General features: G+C 47.3%; 1 protein-coding gene across 1 annotated transcript in view; it reads left to right on the top strand.

Moving 5' to 3' along the window:
• Positions 1 to 17671, top strand: part of LOC126092881 (cadherin-89D) — a 407126-nt gene extending 389455 nt beyond the window's left edge. Inside the window, exons 27-29 of the mRNA XM_049908645.1 lie at positions 5270 to 5500; positions 10719 to 11072; positions 17434 to 17671. Of these exons, the coding sequence (XP_049764602.1) occupies positions 5270 to 5500; positions 10719 to 11072; positions 17434 to 17671 (823 nt within the window). The remainder of the gene's footprint in view (positions 1 to 5269; positions 5501 to 10718; positions 11073 to 17433) is intronic.
• The last annotated feature ends 6042 nt before the right edge of the window (positions 17672 to 23713 follow it).

Raw genomic sequence — 23713 nt, forward strand, 5'->3', positions numbered from 1 at the left:
CTGTACAAGCAATGATCACACGCACGGCACAGCGGACACACCAGGAACCGCGGTGTTGGCCGTCGAATGGCGCTAGCTGCGCAGCATTTGTGCACCGCCGCCGTCAGTGTCAGCCAGTTTGCCGTGGCATACGGAGCTCCATCGCAGTCTTTAACACTGGTAGCATGCCGCGACAGCGTGGACGTGAACCGTATGTGCAGTTGACGGACTTTGAGCGAGGGCGTATAGTGGGCATGCGGGAGGCCGGGTGGACGTACCGCCGAATTGCTCAACACGTGGGGCGTGAGGTCTCCACAGTACATCGATGTTGTCGCCAGTGGTCGGCGGAAGGTGCACGTGCCCGTCGATCTGGGACCGGACCGCAGCGACGCACGGATGCACGCCAAGACCGTAGGATCCTACGCAGTGCCGTAGGGGACCGCACCGCCACTTCCCAGCAAATTAGGGACACTGTTGCTCCTGGGGTATCGGCGAGGACCATTCGCAAGCGTCTCCATGAAGCTGGGCTACGGTCCCGCACACCGTTAGGCCGTCTTCCGCTCACGCCCCAACATCGTGCAGCCCGCCTCCAGTGGTGTCGCGACAGGCGTGAATGGAGGGACGAATGGAGACGTGTCGTCTTCAGCGATGAGAGTCGCTTCTGCCTTGGTGCCAATGATGGTCGTATGCGTGTTTGGCGCCGTGCAGGTGAGCGCCACAATCAGGACTGCATACGACCGAGACACACAGGGCCAACACCTGGCATCATGGTGTGGGGAGCGATCTCCTACACTGGCCGTACACCACTGGTGATCGTCGAGGGGACACTGAATAGTGCACGGTACATCCAAACCGTCATCGAACCCATCGTTCTACCATTCCTAGACCGGCAAGGGAACTTGCTGTTCCAACAGGACAATGCACGTCCGCATGTATCCCGTGCCACCCAACGTGCTCTAGAAGGTGTAAGTCAACTACCCTGGCCAGTAAGATCTCCGGATCTGTCCCCCATTGAGCATGTTTGGGACTGGATGAAGCGTCGTCTCACGCGGTCTGCACGTCCAGCACGAACGCTGGTCCAACTGAGGCGCCAGGTGGAAATGGCATGGCAAGCCGTTCCACAGGACTACAGCCAGCATCTCTACGATCGTCTCCATGGGAGAATAGCAGCCTGCATTGCTGCGAAAGGTGGATATACACTGTACTAGTGCCGACATTGTGCATGCTCTGTTGCCTGTGTCTATGTGCCTGTGGTTCTGTCAGTGTGATCATGTGATGTATCTGACCCCAGGAATGTGTCAATAAAGTTTCCCCTTCCTGGGACAATGAATTCACGGTGTTCTTATTTCAATTTCCAGGAGTGTACATATGGTACTTAGCACAGACGTGGAAGGATAAGCAAACAGAGGTAAAAATATATACAGGCTCGAGAAACGTTGTGCCACGAAATCTTAACCATGGATCGCTGATGCCATTAGGAATCAAAATAACTGTTGTTGTGTATGCCGACAACGCACCATTTTCAAACTTGGCGCCACGCCCTACGATTGGCTGCGGGATTGCCTTGTTACCGGATGCTCTGGACAACGCATGACCGCGACTGATTTGCCTGCTGGAGATCTCGATGTATCCAAGGCGGCCCGCACTTTAGATGGTAGCGCGGCAGCCTTCCACTCTGGGGACCTGAGGGCGAATCCTCCAAGGTCTCTACACATCCATTATAGTTTCATGATGAGACGTACCAGGAAGAAAACCATCAACAGCTGCTAGTCCGCGTACAGAAAGTCTTTTACAAATTGTGTCGACCCTGAAAATGACCTTTTCTGTAGCTAGGACATTGTTTACTTAAAGCAGGTGCTCAAACAGGCGACCATCTGACGTGACACAAGCTTGCTAACATTGAACGAAGTTTTGCCGAACTCTTTCAAAGATTCCTGTCATTGCCCTGATGTGATTGGCGGCATGTTGAATGCGATTCATTAATTCCTCTTCGTTTCAAGGTGGTTCGCGTCGGGATTGGTGAACTAGAACCTTGAAGAATGCCCACAGGAAGAAATCTAGTGGCGTGAGGTCTGGTGATCGCGGGGGCACCTCTGCCCATTACCCGGCCGTCGAAGAGTGCATTTAAGCATCCGCGCACAGCAAGACAGTTATGTGCAGGGGCCCCACCTTGCTGCAACCACATGCTTAGCCGTATGTCCAGCGGAACATATTCAGCAGGCCGGGTAGAGTTTCTTGCAAAAAGTGAAGGAATTTTCTACGGTAAGTCGAGTAGGTAGACGGAATGGCCCAATCAGACTGTCAGCCACAATGCCTGCCCAAATATTGTGCGAAAATCGTTCCTGGTGTCCGTGGACGTACGTGACGCGAGGATCTCCCCTTGCCCAGTAATGAACGTTTCGAGTGTTGTCAAGGCCGTCCCGATGGAAGGTGCACTCGTCGGTAAACAACACAATGCCGGGGAGGCCGGGATCTCTTGCAACACGTCGCACCATGCACCGGCAAAACCCTAGCCCAGGATTTAAAACTTGGATAGGGTGGGAAAAAAGTGGATGCTGGCCGTCATCCCTCAAAACCTCCCAGACTAACAATTGAGTGACCCCCACGTCGTGTCTAACCGCTCGAGTAGTTGTCGTAGGTGCTTCCTCGAACGCTCGAGAATAGTCTCTTCAAACGCAGCATCCCGTTGTGTTCGAGGTCTTTCAGCATCACCAGATCGCCAAGTCGCCGGTGAATTGCTGTGAACGTTTGTGGGTGTGAGTGGCATCTTGCTAGGTACTGCTCCTCATAAAAACCTCGAGCTTCATGCGCTTTACCGTCAGCTAGTCCATAACTCGTTGTTCTTCAAACGAATACTGTGACGTCATGCTAACTGTATAAATCGCAGCTTAGGTGTGAATGCCTCTGACGTGAGGCGGAGACAAACAGCAAGACATATTCGACACGTGTACGTATCAGGTTGGGGTAGTGACGGGCGAAAGACATTTGCATGTGTGAACCGACAACCATAGCGCTGCCTGTCAACAGGCGAACGGCAACAGGGCAATCCCACGACCAACCGGAGCGCGTAGCGCGAAGTTTCCGTAGTTTAAAAATGGTGCCTTGTAGGCCTACACAACATTAATAATTTTGGTTCCTGCTGGCATCAGCTATCCAGGGTTAAAATTTCGTGACACAATTTTCCGCACCCTGTATAACATGCAGAAATCGAAATGGTTAGTTGGTTGGCTGGGTGGAAAGAGACTATAAAGCGAGATCATCAGCCCAGGAATGGAAATAATTGCGTATCAGTTATTTAATGTAAGGCTATCAAGAATTTTGAACTGACAGAAACGTAAATTGGACACTAACAACTGTTTACAGAAATTCTGGTGGTGCATACCAACAGCTTAATACTGCAATTTTTAGCGTGGATGTTCTACGCAGAACTCCGTTCATTTCAGCTTTTCATTTTTCTTCTCCCATAAACGGCTCTGCATATTACAGGCTGCTATTATTAAATTATTTTGCTGCTTGAATACTATGTCAAAAGGTATAAATTTTGAATAATTATATTAAAATTAGCCCTAAAACTTATTTTAAAACTTGAACTGCACACTCTTAACTCAAAGTTTTAGGAATCCTAACGCACGCAACAGGAAAATCGGTAGTGTAGAAATGCAGCTCAATCACAAATTGTTGGACTGATGATTTGTGGGCGCAAGTTTTAGTGGAGAACATTCACGTTCTCTAAACGACATTCCGTGCCTTCATTTCGAATAGTACTCCGTCCTTAACTGGAATTGCATCCAGTACTGACTGTGCCAGCAAAACGACGGCATTTGCTGGAAATCCGTTCAGAAACCTTACATATATAGTCTTTAATGGAACACACGGCATTTAGTGAGTACCCACTCAGAACAACTGTGGTAGAAAAGACGCTCGCAGATATTTGTCTCCACACCGCTAACACTGATTTGAACCACCGATACATTTTAGGCCCTGTTACTCGTCATTTCGTGATGATTATCTATTGGCAGTGCTTAGTATTCGCCCAGTTAACAGCTCTGGTTCATTTATCACTATGTTTCCCTTCACCAGAATATTTGCATTTCGCATAGTCTCGATTCCTTCAGGTAGATTCTTCCCCGAACTACACCGTCAGCCAGTTTTCTGTGGAGTGTCGATGTAGCTAGCGGCTGAGATACGAATATCACTTATCGCTTCCCTATATGTATCAGCTATGTAGGCTGCCCAGCTCAAATATCCCACTACACGCTTTCGAAGTGTACTTGCGTGAACAAAGCAATACATGTTCAGAGTACTAAATCCGTTATCCCCCACCTGAGCGAACCTCCAAAGGGTGATCGTCAGCCACCTGGGCGTGCGCGTATGTACCACACATGAACACACACACACACACACACACACACACACACCGAGGGCCGGAAGCGTCGCCCTGTTTCCCCTGCGCCACGCGGCATATCTGTACGGCACTCGCCACGTCAGCCGCCGCATGGGAGCTCTGTTGCTCCTCACTGCCCCGACTGGAGTCACAGCACGTGACGACACGACCACCCTAAAGTTAGGAGCTACGTAGGGATCTCCTTTCTTTCTTTTTTTGTTTCGCTTACGCCATAGTCCCGCAGCGATCGCAGGTTCGGCGTGGTTACAACGGATTTGGCAATGTTAGTTTTAGGGATGGCCGGATGCCCTTCCTGCCACCACCCCGTATCCCCCAGGACGGAATCAGTGTACCCCAACTGTCTGCGTCTAGTGTAAATTGTGAAATAGTGCGGACCTGTTTCAAATGTCTGGACGCGTGTAACGGAGGCGGAACGTGGGGACCAGCCCGGTATTCACCTAGCGGAATGTGGAAAACCGCCTAAAAACCACATCAAGGCTGGCCGGAGCACCGGCCCTCGTCGTTGATCCACCGGGCGGATTCGATCCGGGGCCGGCGCGCCTACCCGAGTCCAGGAAGCAGCGCGTTAGCGCTCTCGGCTACCGTGGCGGGTTAATTACGTAGGATTCCTGCCACCTGTTTAAACAGTCTATACGTATTTTTTTTTCAGACAGATTATTTTATAGCCCACTGTTTAACACCAACAGGTACCTCATTTTCGAGGGTATTTGCGTGATTAGGTGGGTTTGTTTGAGTGGGACAGAGACGAAAATTTGAACTAGCTTTGTACCCAAGTAGGTAAATGCTGCTAGCTTACTAATTTCTCGGACAGCTGTGTATTGCTCTCCATGTACTGGTAGTCTTTCCAAGTGGCGGCCAGGTTTGTACGGGTCGTGGTGTTGGCAGTGTGCTGACGGCGCGCCAGGTGGACGTGCGGCGGCGGCTGGAGCGGTTCCGCGTGCTGCACGTGTCGGCGCCGCCCCCGGCGCCCGCCCCCCGCCCCCCGACCCCCGCCGCCGCCGGCCGCTGGCTGTCGTCGCTGGAGGCCGTCGTGCTCGCCCTCGGGCTCATCGTCTTCGTCGGTGCCTTCGCCACCGCCGTCTGCATCGGCTGCGCGCGCCGCAAGAACAGGCTCAGGTTCGTAGGCGCAGCTGCTCATCGTACCTGCGGTCGCTCTGCACTCACCAGCTTCCTACGCCAAATGTCGTCTCTGCACTTAGCAATTAGAGTTGATGCTGAATCTACAAATGCAGCTGATTGCTGTGTGAAATCACGAGTGCGCAGGCGCCGAAAACTGTGTTAGGTGCGGCACTTGAATAACACTGTTGTCTGGATGCCGAATTCACCCCACTGAGGCGTTCGTACACCCGTGAATTTCATGTGAAGTTGGCGAGCAGGTTTAGCAACATTGATTACGCCGTGAAATCCTTAAATAGGGACAGAGTAAAACTTCCGGTATTTATTTACGATACATTATACCTTCAGGTATCCACAGGAGGTTAATATAGATTTTTATTCGTTTCAGAGGCATTGATTTTTTTTTTATAAAAGTACAAGTTCTTGTAACAAACAGTAAATAAATTTCGCGTGTTTCCCATCCTGGTGGAAGCCTTTCCAATTGACATCACTTTAGCGGCTTGCGTGTCAGTTCGTGTCAGTTTCGCTGGTTTAAATCTTGTAGGATGTAGGTCCTCATTTGGCCTCACGAGGATGACTGTAACCCGTTGCAGACTCTTACACCATAGAAAAATCTCGTGTGCTCAGTGGAAATCGAACCCAGGACCTTTCTGCGATTAGTTAATAATGCTAACCATTAGTCTACGGGGGCAATGAGAATGTTTTAAGTTACAGTACAAGTTACATATTACACAACGGAACAGATTAGCTATGCTAGTTTAGGCCAGAACCATGCGACGTCAGTTGCATTAGGAGTAGGTCGCATGAGGTCCTCCGGGCAGGAATACATGTATTGGGTTGTCTGGATGTTACCACAATCCGACAGTTTTAGATTTCCTGTCGATAATGTTGTTCCTATCCGCAGTGAGATCAGTGTTTGTAGTCCTTGGTCGCTGTGCAGAAGCTATTTCCCGATTTCACCCATTGGGTAGGCGAACGGATGAGGACTTCAGTCTCTCTTTATAGCACCATTATCTTGTGTCGGATTTTCGGTCGAGCGACTCCAGCCAGGCAGTAGAACTTATCTGTAGGGGTAGGTTTAAGATAGTCATTCATCAGATTGTACCTTATGCTGAGTCGACATCAGTTTTTCCAGCGTGGCTGTATTTGCACCAGACGATAGATGCACATGCACCGGTGGAGTAGAATACTGCCACTGTTACTGTTTTTGCCACTTGTGGTTTAGTACCCCAATTTGAGCCAACAGTTTCCCAGAGGATATAATATTTGTCACTCACTTCCATTTTGACGCTGGGACAGCGCAGTTTGTACACTGAAGAGCCAAAGAAACTGGTACACCTGCCTAATATCGAGTGGGCCCCCAAGACCACGCAGAAGTGCGGCAACACGACTTGGCATAGACTCGACTAATGTACGAAATAGTGCTGGAGGGAACTGACACCATGAATCCTGCAGGGCTGTCCACAAAACCCATGGCAGTACGAGAGGCTGGAGACCTCTTCTGAACAGCACGTTGCAAGGCATCCCACATATGCTCAATAATGTTCATGTCTGGGGAGTTTGGTGGCCTGGGTAAGTGTTTCTGGAGCCACTCTGTAGCAATTCTAAACGTGTGGGGTGTCGCATTGCCATGCTGGAATTGCCGAAGTCTGTCGGAATGCACAAGACAAGAATAGATGCGGGTGATCAGACAGGTTGTTTATGTACGTGTCACCTGACAGTCGCATCTAGACGATCAGGGGTCCCATATCATTCAAACAGCACACGCCCTACAGTATTACATAGCCTCCTCCAGCTTGAACAGCCCCTGCTGATATGTAGGGTGCATGGATACAAGAGGTTGTCACCATACCCCTACACGTCCATCCACTCGAAATAACTTGGAACAAGACTCGTCCGCCCAGGAAGCATGTTTCCAGTCATCAACAGTCAAATTTCGGTGTTGACGGGCCCAGGCGAGGCGTGAAGCTTTGTGTTGTGCATCAAGTTTACACGAGTGGGCCTTCGGCCCCGAAAGCCCATATCGATGATGTTTCGTTGAATGGTTCGCACGCTGAAATCTTGATAATTCGAAATTTTAGCAGCAGTAACCGATCTAACAACTGCGCCAGACACTTTGTCTTACTTAGGCGTTGTCGAGCGCAGTGCCTTAATCTACCTGTTTACATACCTCTGTATTTGAATACGCATGTCTATCGCAGTTTCTTTGGCGCTTCAGTGTATTTCAGAGCACACTCCAGGGGAACACCGAAGTATCTGAGGTAAGGGCAGCGTTCCTTTCCTAACCTGGAGCCATCTGAAAATACAGTATATGTTCAGTATATTTCAGACGATGTTAAGACTACTTTAAACAATTTCAGTTCCGCATAGCATGGGCTTTCAAATTAATGCTACAATAATCGTATTATTTTTCTTGTCAGGTACCTGAAGGTCTCTCTCTTTCAGCAAGGCCAAACGACTTTACTATATTGCAATGTTTCTGGTACTCAACTGTTTCCCATTGTTTCGCAACATTGCCGCCATTATTATCTCTTTTATTGTCTCTTTGCTGCTACAGAATATCGTTGTACAAAGCAGTTTCTATTGCCACGAAGAGGAGAGTATTTACTACACGTGTAAACACGTTGTATTCAGTATCATTCCGCTGACATCAAACATTTCTGCTCCGCAGAGTCAGGACTTGTTTCCGTAGTTTGCCGTGAAGGTCACAAGCATTTACAGCTTTCGTTTTACAGAAACGCCCATTTTATCTCCATGGCCCACGAGATCAATACTTGTCACTGTCAGATGTCTCTGTTAATTCCAAAAAATAGAACTGCGCAAGCATCGGCTCCCCCGTGGCTCTTCCTTATCCTAGTACATCTAAGGTCTTCTGTAAAGCATCGTGTACACTGTGTCGCTGTGTTAACTGCTATGCTCTTCCATAAATCTCTCTTGGTTTTCTCGAGCTGTTGCACGGATAGTGGAGATGAGAAACTACAGGCGAAGGAAAATCAGTGTTCCACAAATTACTGTGCTCGATGAGTGTTTACAGGGTGGTCCATTGATAGTGACCGGGCCAAATATCTCACGAAATAAGTGTCAAACGAAAAAACTACAAAGATCGAAACTTGTCTAGCTTGAATGGGGAAAACAGATGGCGCTATGGTTGGCCCGCTAGATGGGGCTATCATAGGTCAAACGGATATCAACTGCGTTTTTTAAATACGAACCCCCATTTTTATTACATATTCCTGTAGTACGTAAAGAAATATGAATGTTTTGGTTTAAAAAAAATGGTTTAAATGGCTCTGAGCACTATGGGACTTAACATCTGAGGTCATCAGTCCCCTAGGCTTAGAACTACTTAAACGTAACTAACCTAAAGACAGCACACACATCCATGCCCGAGGCAGGATTCGAACCTGCGACCGTAGCAGCAGCGTGGTTCCGGACTGAAGCGCCTAGAACCGCTCGTCCACCGCGGCCGGCTATGAATGTTTTAGTTGGACCACTTTTGTCGCTTTGTAATAGATACCGCTGTAAGAGTCACAAACATATGGCTCACAATTTTAGACGAACAGTTGTAACAGGTAGTTTTTATAAATTAAAATACAGAAGGTAGATAGGTTTGAACATTTTATTTCGGTTGTTCCAATGTGATACATGTACCTTTGTGAACTTATCATTTCTGAGAACGCATGCCGTTACAGCGTGATTACCTGTAAATACCGCATTAATGCAATAAATGCTCAAAATGATGTCCGTCAACCTCAATGCATTTGGCAATACGTGTAAAGACATTCCTCTCAACAGCGAGTAGTTCGCATTCCGTAATGTTCGCACATGCATTGACAATGCGCTGACGCATGTTGTCAGGCGTTGTCAGTGAATCACGATAGCTAATATCCTTCAACTGTCCCCACAGAAAAAAATCCGGATCCAGTATACGTGCGGGCCATGGTATGGTGCTTCGACGACCAATCCATCCTTCGTGAAATATGCTATTCAATACCGCTTCAACCGCACGCGAGCTATGTGCCGGACATCCATCGTGTTGGAATTACATTGCCATTCTGTCATGCAGTGAAACGTCTCGTAGTAACATCGGTAGAACATTACGTAGGAAATCAGCATACATTGCAGCATTTAGATTGCAATCGTTAAAATGGGGGCCAGTTATCCTTCCTCACATAATGGTCTCCCATAATGCCGCACCATACATTAACACGCCAAGGTCTCTGTTGTTCCACTTGTCGCAGCCATCGTGGATTTTCTGTTGCCCAATAGTGCATATTATGCCGGTTTACGCTACCGCTGTTGGTGAATGACGCTTCGTCGCTAAATAGAATGCTTGCCAAAAATCTGTCATCGTCCCGTAATATCTCTTGTGGCCAGTGGCAGAATTGTACACGACGTTCAAAGTCGTCGCTATGCAATTCCTGGTGGATAGAAATATGGTACGGGTGCAATCGATGTTGATGTAGGATTCTCAACACCGACGTTTTTGAGATTCCCAATTCTCGCGCAATTTGTCTGCTACTGATGTGCGGCTTAGCCGCGACAGCAGCTGAAACACCTACTTGGGCATCATCATTTGTTGCAGGTCGTGGTTGACGTTTCACATGTGGCTGAACACTTCGTGTTTCCTTAAATAACGCAACTATACGGCGAACGGTCCGGACACTTGGATGATGTCGTCCAGGATACCGAGCAGCATACATAGCACACACCCGTTGGGAATTTTGATCACAATAGCCACACATCAACACGATATCGACCTTTTGCACAATTGGTAAACAGTTCATTTTAACACGGGTAATGTATCACGAAGCAAAGACCGTCCGCACTGGCGGAATGTTGCGTGATACAACGTACTTATACGTTTGCGACTATTACAGCGCCATCTATTACAAAGCGAAAAAAATGGTCCAACTAAAACATTCATATTTCTTTACGTACTACAGGAATATGTAATAAAAATGGGGGTTCGTATTTTAAAAAACGCAGTTGATATCCGTTTGACCTATGGCAGCGCCATCTAGCGGGCCGACCATAGCGCCATCTGGTTTCCCCCTTCAAGCTAGACAAGTTTCGTTCTTTGTAGTTTTTTTGTTTGACGCTTATTTCTTGAGATATTTGGCCCGGTCTCGAACAATGGACCACCCTGTAGAAGGATTGATCACAGTCGAAATACCGCGTGCAGAGAAAGAAGCGCCCCCTGTTTTCTATTGTACAGGCGCCAAGAGGAGCTGGGTAAGGCTCTGACGTCGCCATTCACGCTGTCGGCGGCACCGTCGGGGCCTGCGTACAACGGCGACACGACGGACACGTACGTGGACATGCACTCGCGCCGCTCCGGCGAAAGCGGGGGCGGCGGGGGCGGGCCGCTGCGGCACCAGCACCACCGCCACCAGCACCACCGCCACCACCGGCACGGGCCGGGCTGCGCGAGGGCGCACCAGGGGCTGCAGGCCAGCCTCGCCTCGCTGCACTCCAGGGACTCCGGCGTGGGCGGCTCCCACAGGCCTGCGGGGGCCGGCGGCCGCTGCATCTGCGGCCACTCCACCAGCCACTCCTCGGACAGCAGCGGGTGAGTCGCTCTCACCGCCACCGCCCGGCAAGTGGCGCCCACCTCCCTCCCGTTACGGCTGAGGTCGGTCATTTGTTTATGATCGCTATAAAATCTACGTACATTGGTTTTCAGATGGATGGAGAAATGGCAACAACTAGAATGCGTCACGTTACCCCGTACAGTCTGTCGCCACAAACATAAAACTTACTTATTCCGCAGGGAGCTATTTTAGGGCGACTACTGCTCGTTTTATACATTCAAGACAGATGAAGTTCTTTATGAACTTACTAGGTTAGATATTCATTTAATTGCAGCATTACCTGAACAGTAATAAGTAGAAGATTACTTTAATTTCTCACTTACCTAAAAATAAGCTAGCGTTTGGTCAGCATAAGGCAATGTCGAGTGTTCCCCAGGGTTCCATACTTCGGACTGTTCTTTCTGGTGAGATACATATATATAAGTTACTTGCCTTTCAACGTAGTTTGTAACTCTAAAGGTGAAATGCTTACGTATCACACAAACTAATTGTTGCAGATTAGGACCAGCTACATAATAATACGGAATAAAGATATTCTACCAAGAACCAAGACTTCTTTCATAGTTATTAGCCTGACATATGTTTCATTTGTGAAACGTGACATTGTATAGTGGCGGAGGAGTTCGATTGCGGGACTTAGGAGTACTTGTAACTCACTGAAACGATTTAGAGAATAAGAAAATACATCCATTTAAAATCTGATGTACTAAAACCATCCATTCTGAGTTAATTTCTCCATGGTTTCCTCTTCTCAATCCACATGAAAGCCACACAATTTCCACCGGCAAAACGACGATCGATTCGTTTGTCCTCATCCTTGATAGAATAGAACTCATGATTCAGCTCTAAACTGCAGAGTGCTGAGGAGGTGTTACATTTTTTCTTCCAGCTAAACCGGTTTCAGTTCCATCTAGGGTTATGTGGAAGTGAAACATCGTCGGTAAACAGCACACAGGATTTTCGGTTCACTCTAGGGTTATGTGGAAGTGATACATCGTCGGTAAACAACACAAAGGAGAGGAGAACAGAAGCATTCGAAACTTCGACCTAGACAAGAATGCTAGGGATCAATATGGATATGGTGAGAATATAATGAACTGCGGCATCGAATTGGGGAGAAAAGAGTTTCAAGGCACATGCTGATTAAAAGAAGTGATAGGTTGATAGGATGTATCCCGAGGCATCAAGGAACAGTAACCTTGGTAATACAGACGGGTACACAAGTATATAAACAACAATACCTTTTTAAAACTGTTAGAGGTAAACTGATTATGCAAAACATTAAAACTGAAAGAAACTGTGACTGTTATGCAACTGTTGTGAATGATGTTGTTTGTGGAATGAGGAACAGCATATACACTCCTGGAAATTGAAATAAGAACACCGTGAATTCATTGTCCCAGGAAGGGGAAACTTTATTGACACATTCCTGGGGTCAGATACATCACATGATCACACTGACAGAACCACAGGCACATAGACACAGGCAACAGAGCATGCACAATGTCGGCACTAGTACAGTGTATATCCACCTTTCGCAGCAATGCAGGCTGCTATTCTCCCATGGAGACGATCGTAGAGATGCTGGATGTAGTCCTGTGGAACGGCTTTCCATGCCATTTCCACCTGGCGCCTCAGTTGGACCAGCGTTCGTGCTGGACGTGCAGACCGCGTGAGACGACGCTTCATCCAGTCCAAAACATGCTCAATGGGGGACAGATCCGGAGATCTTGCTGGCCAGGGTAGTTGACTTACACCTTCTAGAGCACGTTGGGTGGCACGGGATACATGCGGACGTGCATTGTCCTGTTGGAACAGCAAGTTCGCTTGCCGGTCTAGGAATGGTAGAACGATGGGTTCTATGACGGTTTGGATGTACCGTGCACTATTCAGTGTCCCCTCGACGATCACCAGTGGTGTACGGCCAGTGTAGGAGATCGCTCCCCACACCATGATGCCGGGTGTTGGCCCTGTGTGCCTCGGTCGTATGCAGTCCTGATTGTGGCGCTCACCTGCACGGCGCCAAACACGCATACGACCATCATTGGCACCAAGGCAGAAGCGACTCTCATCGCTGAAGACGACACGTCTCCATTCGTCCCTCCATTCACGCCTGTCGCGACACCACTGGAGGCGGGCTGCACGATGTTGGGGCGTGAGCGGAAGACGGCCTAACGGTGTGCGGGACCGTAGCCCAGCTTCATGGAGACGGTTGCGAATGGTCCTCGCCGATACCCCAGGAGCAACAGTGTCCCTAATTTGCTGGGAAGTGGCGGTGCGGTCCCCTACGGCACTGCGTAGGATCCTACAGTCTTGGCGTGCATCCGTGCGTCGCTGCGGTCCGGTCCCAGGTTGACGGGCACGTGCACCTTCCGCCGACCACTGGCGTCAACATCGATGTACTGTGGAGATCTCACGCCCCACGTGTTGAGCAATTCGGCGGTACGTCCACCCGGCCTCCCGCATGCCCACTATACGCCCTCGCTCAAAGTCCGTCAACTGCACATACGGTTCACGTCCACGCTGTCGCGGCATGCTACCAGTGTTAAAGACTGCGATGGAGCTCCGTATGCCACGGCAAACTGGCTGACACTGACGGCGGCGGTGCACAAATGCTGCGCAGCTAGCGCCATTCGACGGCCAACACCGCGGTTCCGGGTGTGTCCGCTGTGCCGTGCGTGTGATCATTGCTTGTACAGCCCTCTCGCAGTGTCCGGAGCAAGTATGGTGGGTCTGACACACCGGTGTCAATGTGTTGTTTTTTCCATTTCCAGGAGTGTATAATTCACCAGTGATTGTTACCTCATGAAAATTATGACTGACATACCAAACCTGTTGGAAAAGTTCATTGATTGGAGAATGTGGATAGCGTGACTAAAAATATTACAGGCACATTCAGGTTGTGAATTTTACGCTACACAGCAAAATTTTCTATGTCCAGTTGCCTGTTAAAGAATTGGAAGGTATTCGTGGATTCATTCATGAACCTGTGTGTCCATCAGCTATGGACTTCTGGGTTTAGACGGCAGCCCAGCAACAGAGAAGGAAGAAATTTTTGACGGAAAACTTGCGGACCTACAATTATGGAACATTAATGATTCATTTATCATTAATATTAGTATCAATCAGCTGTCGAGCTCAAAATAATCAAAATTAGTTCCGTGAACTAGTGGTGTATCCGAATGTTTCCTACGCTGTGAAACAGAGGCAGTCGTATATCAGTCTTCAGTGAACAGACTGTTGTTGTTCGACGCCAGCACTGGGTGTTCGGCTGTCAGGCGATTGTTTCGATGCAGGCAGTTCAGTTCTAATTAAATGAAGACTGGAAGGGGCACACGGCGAAAATTAAGAGCAACATTTGATATGCGAAAAATAGGAACATTATGATTCAATATCCGCCGTCGTCGAGATTACGCAGGACGGCCTTTGCCACAGCGCCACCTACCGTAGCACATTTCAGATGCTCTGCCTGCAACTGCTATAGGGACAACTCCAGTAGAACGACGCAGGAGAGCTGCTTGGGGTACCTAGAGCACTGAGTTGCGTGGTTGAGACACTGACTGACTGCTCACATCACGAGCACAGCGCCTTCTTATGGCCGAAGTACGGCCTGAGCAGTCACAGCCTGAGCTGATCTGGCTGAGAATCCTGTAGCTCGCAAGATGTGAGTGATGACGTTTGGGGGATGGCTGTGAGGGGTGCATACGGGATAACAGCGCAATGACGTAAGGCGGTAGTATAAAGTAATGCCTCTTCGTGATTGAAGGAGTTGTTGGGTGTAAGCTCCTTACATACCTTGTTGTGACGTCAAAAAACTGGAGTTGTCGGTTCATAAGAACAACGTTTAGGTTACTAGACCTTCTCACCAGTCGGTACTCGGACTGTTTCATTTTGGAAGTAGCCCCTTGCAGTGCCGGAAACGAGTTGCGTTTTGTTTCCACGAGACGAACGTCGCCATGCATACGGTTCCATGCTGTTAATACAAGATAAATCTGTTCTTGCTTGATAAGATAACAGAAATCACGGACAACGAACTAGGTTATTAATTTTGTTGATGGATTCATTTTAAAACTAGGGCCCTAAGTTCGCATACTGCAGCAATTTGCGTAACATCGCTAACAAGTTATAGCTAAACCAAGAATAGTGAGCATTTGACACACATTGTCTGTGACCTGGTGGATTTTGTATGGACGCCACAACAAATGCTAAAATTCAAAAATGGCTCTGAGCACTGTGGGACTTAATATCTGTGGTCATCAGTCCCCTAAAACTTAGAACTACTTAAACCTAACTAACCTAGGGACATCACACACATCCATGCCCGAGGCAGGATTCGAACCTGCGACCGTAGCGGTCACGCTGTTCCAGACTGAAGCGCCTAGAACCGCACGGTCACACCGGCCGGCTGTTAAAATTCAATAACAAATAAATGTACACCACTATCATGAAATTCATACTACAAAATCCAGTGCAATGGAGGTTGTTTTGCGAGTCTTTCAATTAGATAGAAAACAAAAAAGGCGTCTATTTGGACTGATCTCACTCGTACTAAGAACTCAGATTCCCCCACTTAAGTCTGCCAATACTTTGGTTTTCCAGCCAGCCAGTAGCCGTTGGGCTCGCCTTCCCGACGAAATACGTTCGCAGAGGACGTAATTGTTTTACTGACAGAGCTCCATTCTTCAGCTTTCATTAGCTCATACAATAGCTCTTGGTCGAATATTTTATAACAAAAAGGTGAAGATATCAGAAGATTTACAGTTATACCATAAATTTCAACAAAATGTTCCCGTATTCCTCTACAATTGTGTATACATTACACCTCAATTTCACAAACTGCAGTTGGGAACGACTACAGCTCCCACAGACGCAAATTTCTGGCGTGACAACACCACAACCGAGGTCCTCATGTTACAACTTAAGCTCTGATGATGAAGCTGTGGCTTCGAAACGAACATTGTCATAGTAAATATATGTGGCACTTCGTTCATTACAGTGTTGCCGTCTTCCATTGAAGAATTATAGCTTTTAAGTATAGAAATTAGTTATGCATTGAAATTAAAAAACAGCAGCAAGTCAGCTCACTAAACTGTCCTCCATGAAGTGTGTCAAATACGACATTGATAGTGGATGTATTTCAGTAAACCGTAATGTTGCAAATAACGACGGAATGGCTGTCTCGGAAGCCTTGGCTGGTAAAAAGGGCGCTAATTTTGGCCATTGGGCAAAGGGGTACTCTACAGTCGGCACAGCCTGGAGTCAAGGGCCCCGACGGTAGTCGTCCACTGACTTCGGCGCAACATAGTCACATTTGCCAACCGCAGAGAACGTCCGCCATTAGACTAGGGAAGAACTGGGGGAAGTTCTTTCAGGTAGCCCCGTCTTGAGAAAGTATCTGGAGCCAGGTTGAGGAGGTTCTTGCGACAGAAAAAAAATACGAACCCCGTGTCTATAAAAGCACTAACTTCCCGCTCTTCTATCTCAGTTTTTCCTTGAATTACGTCGCCGTGGTCCTTCTCTTCAGCCGCCAGAGCGTCGACGAGTCGTCCTGTCACTTACTCTTCCTTGCGCGGCGTACACCAGCATTTCCTGTTCGGTTAGGCCTTCGATAAAATGAATTTTAGGGTGAACAGTGGCAGTGGTACATCCAATTTTCCCTGTACTACGTGTGTGTGTGTGTGTGTGTGTGTGGTGTACGCGCGGTCGCTGCTTTACATTGTTTCAGTCAAGTTCACGGCCCTCTTTGCCCACAATAATGTCATAAATTAATATATTGAACACGGTGCTTGTAGCCCAACGATGTACTCTGTGCTAAACTGCTTAATAAACTCTGGTACTTGTTTTCCAAAGACAAACTAATTTTTGTGTTGAGTAGTGGCGATAGGAGAGCCTTATCCTTGCAACACATGGTCACTGTTAGGAAAATAATTGCGGGACACGAGCCTGTCAATATTGAAAATATAGTAAAGAATTTTCTTATTAATTTTGCAGAACGAAGTTTCGCAAGAACAACGCCGCATCTCTTTCAAAGATTTCCAAATGAGTTATCAAATTATTTCGTATGGGCTGTACGACCAGTTAAGGTCCTTGCAGAGAGTCTCTGAATTCGTCCGGTGCTGCCATCCTCATTCGATAAGAACTTCAACTGCTGGAGCACTACTCTAGATTAGAAGTAGTCGCACACACAACCTGCACTTCCCCGTGACCCTTCCAACAAATCTAAGTCTTCCATTCCCTACTACCGATTGTAAATGATCTCATTTCGTATCACTTCCTAGTATTACCGCTAAACACTTTCGTACGATGTGACACGACGCGCTACTATGTGTGGCTTTGCAGGGGCAGCTACGAGGACTCGCTGAAGGGCGCCCAGCTGCGCCGCGGCCACGCGCCGTCGCGCCGCCAGCGCCAGCGGCACAGCTCGGCCTCGGCCGCCAGCTCCCTGGGCGCCGCCCCCGCCGTCCCTGCCGCCCCCGCGCCGCCCCCGCCCGGCCTGCCGCCGGCGTCGGGCCGCACGTCGCCTTGCGCCACGCTAGGCCGCCGGCCCAGCCACCGCGACGCGGGCTCCGTGCGCTAGCGGCGGCGTCGCGCTTCTACCGTACACTACCCACAGCGAGCGACGCTGTACAGGACCCGGTGCCGCAGCGAAGAGTGCAGCCTACAGTGCAGGGCGAATGTTAAACGATGCCAGAACTGCCAACTCAGATTGAGGAGGACAGGGTTACACATGAGTTCTGGATGCGTAGGCACTGCACGGTGTTACGAACGAATATATATCCTATTTATTGTACGAATGTTACGGAAGTGCCAAGACAGTATAAAAATGTTTTACGTACTGTCAGATTTATGTCGAATTCAGTGTACTAAGCAACTTATCTATAGTCTGCGCTCAGTTACCTGATACTTCAGGCGAATTTCCATCCAGAGTGCATCTCATGCACTGACAGCCTACTTTTTGACATTACGATGGTCTGTTTTTCCTCCGATAAACTAGACCGAGTATCAAGTGGAGAACGTTAGACGGTAAGCATTCTTATCATTCTAAAGAAAGCCGTTTCACAGGGTTATCCGCACCACCCTGTCCTCACTAGTTAAGACTTCTTTATGTTTATGTTTATCATGGGGCACTGTGCCCTGCAATTGAAGCGGTGAGTGTTGAAGGAGGAATATTCATTCTCCCCCCCCCCCCCCCAAAAGCTCAGAAAATCTTATGCCGGTCTGAACGTTCCCTATTCCTCCATCACTAAAAGCCGTTGTAACTTTTATGTGCACTGTCTTTGAGAGTAATAATAATCTAATAAGAAGACGGTACTCGTGTTAAAACAGAATCACTATTCAGACACTTTTATTTTGAATGTTAATAGATACGAATAGCTGCAGGCCTCTTTTGCCGTGCAACCAATAGCAGCCACGAGGCGGGCGGAAACGCCTCGTCCTTGCCCTTCGTCATACTCACTTTACTGCATGAATGCAACACACTTCTCGGATGGCGTCCAAATTTCTCTAATATCTTAGTGTATCTCCGTATGTTAGGCAGACTAAAGCGACGCTAGAAACTGTTGATCCAAGATGACAGCAGTGTCTCTCGTTAAATATTAGTTCATTCATTAAGTAAGGTTACATGTAGGTAAAAACATGCCGCATTACCTTCTCTCTGACGTGTGCTATAAAACTCATTTGTTATCCCAATGCAGTTTATGAAAGATTCTGCAGATGTTTCCTGGCAGGTATTTCTTCTGTTCTGCTACTGATTTGTTTTATTTATTGCTTGGTTACTGGAGATACTCCTTTAATAATAAAAGAGTGTTCGAGAGTGGTTGCACTAACGGAAAATATGCGTGATATAGGAGATAATATTAAATTGTGAAAGTGACACGATAATCAGTAAACTACGTGGTGAGTGTGAGTTCGTGCATGCGTCAGCGTATTTTTGTGTGCATAATGCTTCAAGTTGGATCAGTGACTGTGCAACAAAAGTTCTGTTACTGCGAAGTAATAGTGGTGCCCAACACAGTTACCTAATAATAATTACACGTCCGTGATTTCTTTTTCGTTTTTACTATGTAACACTACTTCTTGGGCTCCTTTTTTCCATTGAAAATAAAGAGTCAAGCATTGTTATCTCAATCTGTATAATCACAAATGTAACTAATTTTTTGAAGGACATTTCTAATTCATTAAATCGTGTTTTATGTGAAGCACGACTTAAGGAACTTTTTATGTGAAGAACTCTGTTTTGCCTATCGAGAAGAAAGGGCTTTATTTTATTTACTGTAAACAATATCATATTTATTTGTAAGAAGACCGTGAGTTATCTTTGACGAGAACTTGTTAATGGTCCACACGAGTCAGCCTTTGCATAGGAGTAGTCACCTGCAGTGTGTTCGAGATTCCTTAAAACATTCAGTGTCCAAATCTATGTTGTCAAAGCACATTTCCTATCCTTCACTTTGATATAAAATGTTCAGAGTATCTTCCTTACCGTATAACGATGTTAAACTTTTTCGGGTTGAACAACCCGTTATTGGGGATGACATTTCTTTGTGAACTAACTCAAAAGTATGTACCACGGACATTTATTTATTGTAAAGGTATAATATCTTGTTTACAGGAGTGCATGAAACTTTGGAAGCGATTTGCAATTAGGCTCTGAAAGGAACGCAGTTGTAAGCCTTAATCTAGTTTCCGTTATTGTTCAAGACAAACGATATATCATTTCTCTAATATCTGAGTCACAAGTAAAAATGTCGTCTCAGTATTTTCATGTCCTGAAAACCTAAGTGACTCGAATTCAGAATAGAAATGGAACTTTTAAAAATATCATCAAACAGATTTTTCATTTGAGGCAAGCCTCTATAAACCGATGTACAACAGAAGTTACCAGAACATTCGAGATGTAATCAGTGCAATATATATGTCCAATGTGTCAATATTTATGTCTATGTGTATTTACTTATACATATTTTGAATATTCAAAATAAAAGTATTTTTGATAATCTTTTGCTATTTTCATTCGTTGTCTGTTACGCTTGAAATGGTTTTGATTTACGACATGCCTCTAGTAAAATTTTTGTTTCAGTTAGCTCCAGGTGATATATGGAATGTTCCAATAATCTTCGTCATCACTGAAACCTTGCGTTGCCTTGTTACAGTACAGACATGCCAGATAAGGAAAACGAATGACTTGTTTATGTCACTTTCATTAACAACAAACAATTAACTTGTCAAATCACTTAAATTTAACGACGGAGTGAAAGTGGAAGACGCCGACAAATACAAATATTATTAAAGAGTACATTGTACGAACACAGTAAACGATCTGACGGAAGTAAATACAATAATTCAGGACATACCGCAATAAATGGTAAACAGAGTGACTTGGGCTCCTTATACTTCATAATTCTGCTGAATATTTAACTGGATCATAGTAAATATGCTTTGTGTTTATAGATCAGTACAAACAAACAACAATCCTGGAGATTTTAAATGTTTCAGACTAAAAGGACCTGAGTAGGCCCAATCTTTGAGCTTTAGATTACTGTAGCGTTGCTCTGGCCATTACAATGATGATATTATGCAACACTTTTTCTCTAAATAATTCTTGTGTTTGTAACTAAATTGCTTCATAAATCTGTAACGGTAAAGTAATTGTTGCCAATCAATTTCAACCAAAAAGGTCTGATATAAATGTCATATACACTCCTGGAAATGGAAAAAAGTACACATTGACACCGGTGTGTCAGACCCACCATACTTGCTCCGGACACTGCGAGAGGGCTGTACAAGCAATGATCACACGCTCGGCACAGCGGACACACCAGGAACCGCGGTGTTGGCCGTCGAATGGCGCTAGCTGCGCAGCATTTGTGCACCGCCGCCGTCAGTGTCAGCCAGTTTGCCGTGGCATACGGAGCTCCATCGCAGTCTTTAACACTGGTAGCATGCCGCGACAGCGTGGACGTGAACCGTATGTGCAGTTGACGGACATTGAGCGAGGGCGTATAGTGGGCATGCGGGAGGCCGGGTGGACGTACCGCCGAATTGCTCAACACGTGGGGCGTGAGGTCTCCACAGTACATCGATGTTGTCGCCAGTGGTCGGCGGAAGGTGCACGTGCCCGTCGACCTGGGACCGGACCGCAGCGACGCACGGATGCACGCCAAGACCGTAGGATCCTACGCAGTGCCGTAGGGGACCGCACCGCCACTTCCCAGCAAATTAGGGACACTGTTGCTCCTGGGGTATCGGCGAGGACCATTCGCAACCGTCTCCATGAAGCTGGGCTACGGTCCCGCACACCGTTAGGCCGTCTTCCGCTCACGCCCCAACATCGTGCAGCCCGCCTCCAGTGGTGTCGCGACAGGCGTGAATGGAGGGACGAATGGAGACGTGTCGTCTTCAGCGATGAGAGTCGCTTCTGCCTTGGTGCCAATGATGGTCGTATGCGTGTTTGGCGCCGTGCAGGTGAGCGCCACAATCAGGACTGCATACGACCGAGTCACACAGGGCCTACACCCGGCATCATGGTGTGGGGAGCGATCTCCTACACTGGCCGTACACCACTGGTGATCGTCGAGGGGACACTGAATAGTGCACGGTACATCCAAACCGTCATCGAACCCATCGTTCTACCATTCCTAGACCGGCAAGGGAGCTTGCTGTTCCAACAGGACAATGCACGTCCGCGTGTATCCCGTGCCACCCAACGTGCTCTAGAAGGTGTAAGTCAACTACCCTGGCCAGCAAGATCTCCGGATCTGTCCCCCATTGAGCATGTTTGGGACTGGATGAAGCGTCGTCTCACGCGGTCTGAACGTCCAGCACGAACGCTGGTCCAACTGAGGCGCCAGGTGGAAATGGCATGGCAAGCCGTTCCACAGGACTACATCCAGCATCTCTACGATCGTCTCCATGGGAGAATAGCAGCCTGCATTGCTGCGAAAGGTGGATATACACTGTACTAGTGCCGACATTGTGCATGCTCTGTTGCCTGTGTCGATGTGCCTGTGGTTCTGTCAGTGTGATAATGTGATGTATCTGACCCCAGGAATGTGTCAATAAAGTTTCCCCTTCCTGGGACAATGAATTCGCAGTGTTCTTATTTCAATTTCCAGGAGTGTATTTATCTATCGAAACACTCCTTTGTTTAAGAATAAGGGTGTGACGTGTGCATTCAGAACTTTCATCTACTCGTAGGTGACAGCCTCAATGTTGCGTGGTGTTATAGATGCCACGTATCTTACAATCGAAAAATAAGAACCTGTTCTCAAAGAAGCAGGGACGTTTCTGTAGGAAGATGCAGAATACATAGCGATGCACAGACTACGTCAACTGTAAGTATACAAATTAACTGCTGAAAGCAGAAGGATCATAATCACTGCCTTCTGGGACAATATGGATAACGTTTACCAGTAGCTTTGTTATGCAGGTAAATTGCCTAATGTTTGAACTGGCGGAGACTATCATGATGCACTGTCATATAAATCAAAGTTAGGAATCGAAATGAAACTGATCTGACTGTAAAGCTACGATTTATGAAGAGTGAGGGAAATATTGGTGTATTATTTATTTCGTCATACGACGTAAATGAAATTGGTGACTACGACCAGAACGAGACGTCTTAAGAACTAAAAAAGTTATCTGCGTCCCATACTCAGGAAGTTAGGTTGGAGACAAATGCTAGGCTCCCGCCCTGTTGTCCTAAGTAATGTCCTATGAGAGATGGCTTGCCGTTGCCTTTCTGCGGCCTGTGTATCTGTCTGTCTCTCGTGGATGTCTGTGTGAGTGGTTGGGCAGTCTTGTGCTGTGTCATGTTATTACAGAAGGATGGAAGGAAGAGGTCGAAACCCAGTGTCGGAAGATAGCCTACTCCTCTCGAATATCACCAAGAGGACCGATAAACGTAACACCCCCATGCGAAGAATGCATCACCTTCAACAGTATCACTCTGTGAGACAATGAAGAGAGGTTTGGGATGTAATACAGGGCACTGGCGCGAAGTCAGGGGATCGTCATCTATACACTGCTCTTCTTCCCTTACCGGCCACATACTACTGACAATTATTTCTTGCACCACCAGGATTCGAGCCGGCCATGTCCGAGTAACAGTGCACGCTAATGTTTCAGCGAGCTCGGCGGTGGGGGCGACCCTCTTGAGGTCTATGAAACATGAAAAGAAAAATAAACAGAAAGAGATAAGTTGTGCTTCTTGCTTCTATGCAGTAAATATGCAGGCCTGTTTAAAATATGCAGCCTGATCAGAAATAGTCTGAAAAGCTTCGAAGTATGCTGCAGGGTAGGTTGTGCTTAGAAATAATTGGTAAGCAAAACATTCGATACGTTGCACCGTTTCCGATTGACATCAACCAGTCAGGTTGTTGCACGTGCAATTTCAAGAACTTGCACGCGTTAAAATGCGGCAATCCACAGACATCTGCAAGTCTGTCAGTTACCACTTGTCGAAATGCTCATTACCAGTTAAAATGTACCTTTCTCGGGAGTGATAAATTTAAGGAAGATGATCAGAAGCTACGTTCGTTCAGTTTGAGGAAATCAAACGAAGGTCACGTTTGGCAATACTGTCTCTGGAAGGCTGCTTGAATCTGTGCTTGCAGCGACC

The sequence above is a fragment of the Schistocerca cancellata genome, chromosome 1 (genome assembly GCF_023864275.1).
Source record: "Schistocerca cancellata isolate TAMUIC-IGC-003103 chromosome 1, iqSchCanc2.1, whole genome shotgun sequence".
Lineage (NCBI taxonomy): Eukaryota > Metazoa > Arthropoda > Insecta > Orthoptera > Acrididae > Schistocerca > Schistocerca cancellata.